The sequence below is a fragment of the Theropithecus gelada genome, chromosome X (assembly GCF_003255815.1).
Source record: "Theropithecus gelada isolate Dixy chromosome X, Tgel_1.0, whole genome shotgun sequence".
NCBI lineage: Eukaryota > Metazoa > Chordata > Mammalia > Primates > Cercopithecidae > Theropithecus > Theropithecus gelada.
Window position 1 is genome coordinate 125,596,925 of NC_037689.1, and position 5,533 is coordinate 125,602,457.

General features: G+C 37.5%; 1 protein-coding gene across 1 annotated transcript; it reads right to left on the bottom strand.

Annotated features, from left to right (window-relative positions):
- Positions 1–2,018: 2,018 nt before the first annotated feature.
- On the bottom strand, positions 2,019–3,451 carry LOC112616202 (actin-related protein T1). Its single transcript, XM_025373208.1, has one exon. It carries the CDS (start codon positions 3,258–3,260, stop codon positions 2,133–2,135), a length of 1,128 nt encoding a protein of 375 aa, XP_025228993.1. The 5' UTR covers positions 3,261–3,451; the 3' UTR covers positions 2,019–2,132.
- Between the last annotated feature and the right edge of the window lie 2,082 nt (positions 3,452–5,533).

The following is a 5,533-nucleotide window of genomic DNA, read 5'->3' on the forward strand; positions in this document are numbered from 1 at the left end:
TTTTATATGTAAATCCATTACAATTTCTTTTTTGTCTAATTCTATTTAAAAGTGTTGTTTGATCTTTACATTATTTGAAAATTAACTTAATGTTTAAGGTTTTTACAATCAGAATTTAAATTAATGTAAAGGTAATTTAAGTTATTTAGTTATATTTAAGTTATTTAAATTATTAAGTAATGTAAGGGTAATTTAAGTATTTTTGTTAATATTTAAGTTTTTATAGTCAGAATTTCTTCAGTTTCAACATAAAGATTCTAAGTTTAATTAATACTTTTCTTTCTGAATAATGCAAATGTATTTAAATATTTAAATTCAAACCAGTATTCATGATTCGTGGCTATGTTTGTAGAGTGGAAGATTTATTGTCTATTTCACTGCTATAAATTTATGCCAGCCAGACATGGTGACTCATGCCTGTAATCCCAGCACAGCACTTTGGGAGGCCAAGGTGGGTGGATCACCTGAGATCAGGAGTTCGATACCAGCCTGGCCAACCTGGCAAAACCCCGTCTCTACTAAAAATAACAAAAATTAGCTGGGTGTGGTGGTGAGTGCCTGTAATCCCAGTGACTCGGGAGGCTGAGGCAGGAGAATCACTTGAAGCCAGAAGGTAGAGGTTGCAGTGAGCCACGATCGCGCCATTGCACCCCAGCCTGGGCAACAAGAGTGAAACTCTGTCTCAGATAAATAAATAAATACCATCAATATTTTTTAATTTACCCCCATTTTCAGCATTTTAAAATTTTATTATTTTTTCTAACATGTCTTATTCTGGGGTTATTTCTATATGCCTTAAGTAAATCTTATAAAATTTTCTGTGCTAATAGTCTGCTGACAGTAAGTACTTTTAGTTATTATTCAAAAATGTCTCTTATTTTATTACCATATTTCTTGTAATGGTTTTCCTGCGTATATAATACTATATTGACAGTAGAGTTTTTCTAGCTCACTTTGAAGGTGTTATTCCACTGTCTTATTTCTTTGTGGTTTTGATTAGTTACCTGTAAACAGAAGTTTGCTGTTAAGCCAACTCTCTCAAATAAATACAAAAATGAAAAGAATTGACTTATAGTGTCTATAGGGCTTGTCAATTTTCATGGTTGTATTTAGGCTAGCAATGATGAGTACATATGTGAAAAATATATTTTTTTAGATGAATGGTTTTATTTCATTCAGGCTGAAATTTATAATATAACAATTTCTTTTTTTTTATTTGTTACACCCTTTCCTTCCAACTGCATTACCTCTCATTCCATTCTTCTTCAAGTTGCATAAACTATGTGGTGTCTTTACTTCTGTACTTTTCTCCAAATGCTTATAATCATATAAAATCACATTTATTAATATATGTATTAACTTAATGAGAAGAAATATTTCTGTATGCATAATTTATTCAAAGATTATTTTATTGATAACTATTGTTTCTAGTGTTTTATCCATAAAAAATGATGTTATATAGAGCCTTGAAATTAAAAATGATAAAAAAAACAAAAATTTAGAAATACTGATTCTTAATGCTCCAACTGGGAACAAGGACCTTGAGCTTAGAAAGCCTTAGAAAATGGTGATTTCTATGCCAAATTTTTTTCCATTCTAATTAGCCTTTTTGATCTCATAACAGCAGAGCAAGAACCCTATTGCCCTAACTAAATGATAAACCAGGTAAAAGGACTTGAACCGTAAGACTAGTGAAGGATTTCTGGTTCTGCTTCATTTCCTTCCTTTTCCCACACTTTTCTTCGTGATTTATTCTCCTGGAAACTGGGTCTGTTAGAACCACCTAAGATAATAATTTAAAGATTCTTGAGATTCTACCAAATCAAGTTCCTAGGTATGAGTCCCAGGCACCATTTGCCACAAATCCTCTCTATGAGCATAACCTCAACATATAACCTAAGATTTTCTTAGGAGAAAAAAACTTAACAGGCCCATGGGAAATAAGAGAGTAATAGAGTAACCTAAAGACTCATGACCTGACTCAATATATCACGGTGCTACTAAGAATAAACTGAAACTTGAAATGGCAAAACTTTTATTGAACATCATGCTGAAGCCCAGAAGAAAATGCCATCTCCCACTGGTACTCCTGTAATCTGGCGCTTAAAGATGTCTCCTCTGCTCAAGGATCTTTAAAAGCACCTTCTTTGAACCACAGATGTCCCATACTCCTTGAAATCTGCAGAGGTGACCCACATCTGCTTGAAACTGCTCATAGAGGTCATGATGGATGCACCAATCCATGCAGAGAAGCATCTATCAGGAGAAGCCGTGATCTTGATGGGAGTACCTTTGGAAGCCAGCTGTTCCACTTCCTTCATGAGCCTTTCCTCCAGTCCAGGGAAGAGAGTGGTGCCCCCGGAGAGTACAATCTCTGCATAAAGTTTATTCTGGATGTCAGTGTCACACTTCATGATGCTGCTGGAGACCATTTTTGAGAGTCCTGGGCTGTGGATGCCCAGCTGGTCAGGTGCAAAAAGAGCCTCGGGCACTTGGTACAGCTCATCCCCAAAGTGGATGACATGTCCATCTGGCAGTCTGTATGCTCCCAGGACCTCTCCCTGACTCTTGCGTAGCTCTTTCTCTGGCTCCAAGGCGACGTAGCACAGCTTCTCTTTGATGTTATTTGCCACGGCCTTGTTGAGTATGCAAGGGAAGTTAAACCCGTTAGCAAAGAGGAGCTGGGTGAGGTGCTCTGTGATGTCCCTCCCTGCCATATAGAGTTTCGTGACTGCGTGAGGCAGGGAGTAACCCTCAAAGATGGGGACAACACAAGTGACCCCATCTCCACTGTCCACCACCAGGCCTGTGACACAGGCAGAGGCATAGAGCGCTGCCACTGCATGATTAGACAGGTAGAAACCAGGCACACTGAAGTTCTCAAACATCATTTCTGCTAGCTTTTCTCGAATTTCCCTAGGGTTCAAAGAGGGCTCGGTCATGAGTACAGGCTGTTGGCTGGGTTTTACTCCAAGCTCCCACTCAAAGAGATGTTTCCAGAGTTTCTCCATGTCATCCCATCCTGTTACCAGTCCACGCTCAATGGGGTAGTGCAAATGTAGGGCCTCATACTTGTATAGGGCTTCTTGCCCCACGAAGTACTGATTAAGTCTTGCCGAAGGCATGTTGAATTTACGATGTCCCAAGACGGAGTTGATGACATGGCGGGGTCCAATCTCTCCAGACACGCCTGCTTTGCAGAGTCCTGAACCATTGTCAAAAATTACAGCAGGAACATCTAATACGTGTGGATTAAACATGCTGTAATATGCTCTCCTGGACTTCCCCCAAATAAAGAAAGAACACTTATGTCACTCTCTGAGATGGCAGGCACCTTTAGAATTTTTTAAACTTCAGGGTTCTGAAGTTATCAGGTTGTCACCCATGTAGAGTTAGTATACTGCCTTCAGTCCACCAGGACACCCCATCTTCAACCTCTGAATCTTGTCTCCATTCTGTAGGCTCAGGGCCTGCTGAGGCAACATGAGGGGTGATTGCCCTCTATGTCACAATCCAGTCAAGGCAACAATTGTCCTTGGTGAGCATCAGAGGGGCGGGGTCTCTTGAGCATCAGAGGGGTGGGGTGGGGTGGGGCCTCTGAGCCAATAGTACTCCCTACTTGGTCAGATATAAAGCCAAGGAAAGCAAATCATACCTACAGAGCTGCAAGAAACACTATTCTACATGCTTTTCCTTGGAATTATGTTTTCATTTTTTAGATATATGTTTAAGAATAGAATTGCTGAGTTATATGGCAAATCTATGTTAAATCATTTGATTTTAATTTCTGTAAGTTTTTTGTTCCAAAGTGGCTGTGACATTTAACATTCCCACAGTCACTGTAGGAATGCTCTTACTTCACCACATGCTTCTAAATTCCATTATCTGACTTTATGATTCTAGGCATTCTAGTGTGTGTGAAATGTTATCTTATTGTGGTTTTCAGCTTTAAGTATCAATGTTGAGAATCTTTATTAGGTGCTTATTGGCCATTCTAATACTTTCTTGGGAGAAATGTCTATGCAGACCCTTTGCTCCTTTTTTATTAGGTTGTTTTTTGATTATTCCATTGTAACTGTTCTTTACACATTCAAGACTCTAGTGTTTATCAGATACATTATGTACATACATGTTCTTCTATTCTTGTATTGTCCTTTTACTTTTTTGTTAGTGTTGCTGAAATTACAAAACTTTTAAATTTTAAAGTAGTCCAGTTTCTGTTATTTGTTGTTCATATTTTGTGTCATATGTAAGCATTCATTATACAATTTAAGATTCTTAAATTTATCTTTTTGTTTTCTTGTAAGAATTTTAAACTTTTAACTATTACATTTAGTTTTTGTTAATTTTGAGTTTATTTTTATTTATGGTGTGCATTAAGTTTCCAACTTCATTCTTTTGAATGTGGTTCTATCTAGCTGTTCCAGCATCATTTGTTGAAAATGATAATGTTTGCCCTATAGAATGACTAGTATCTTTTTCAAACAACAGTTGGCAATAGAGAGACAGCTGGATTTATTTCTGGACTTACTGCTCTATTCCATTGATCTATATGTCTATCATCATGCTGGTAGCACACTGCATTGATTTCTGTTACTCTGTAATAAATTTTGTAGTTAAGAAGTTTGAGTACTTCTTTGTTCTGCCTTTTCAAGATTGGTTTGGCCATTTTGGGTCCCTTGTGATTCAATATGCATTTTAGGATCAACTTTCCAATTCCTACGCAAATGTCATATGGAATTTTGATAGAGATTGCCTTGAATCATTAGATCAGTTTAGGGAATATTACCTTCTTAATAACACCAACTCTTCCAATCTATGAACATGTGATTTTATTTTGCCATTCACTTGCATATTATTTTAGTTTTTTCATGGAATATTGTCATTTTCAGCATAAAACTTTCATACTAGTTTTGTCAAATTTTTATTTCCAAGTATTTTATTTTTCTTTTATAACTGGAGTTTTTTGTTTTTTTGTTTCGTTTTGTTTTGTCGTTGTTTGTTTTGTTTTGTTTTGTTTTTTGAGATGGAGTTTCACTCTTGCTACCCAGGCTGGAGTGCAATGGTGCTATCTTGGCTAACCGCAACCTCCGCCCACTGGGTTCAAGTGATTCTCCTGCCTCAGCCTCCTGAGTAGCTGGGATTACAGGCATGTGCCCACACGCCCGGCTAACTGTGTATTTTTAGTAGAGATGGGGTTTCCCTTGTTGGTCAGGCTCGTCTTGAACTCCCGACCTCAGGTGATCCACCTGCCTAATTTTATCTTGGATTCAGAGGGGTACATGTACTTATTTGTTACATAGGTATTACATGTATAATGGTGGGAGTTGGGATTCTAGAGTACCCATTAACTAAATATTGTACATTGTTTTTTTTTTTTTATTATTATTATCCTTTAAGTTGTAGGGTACATGTGCATAACGTGCAGGTTTGTTACATATGTATACTTGTGCCATGTTGGTCTACTGCACCCATCAACTCGTCATTTACATCAGGTATAACTCCCAATGCAATCCCTCCCCCCTCCCCCCTC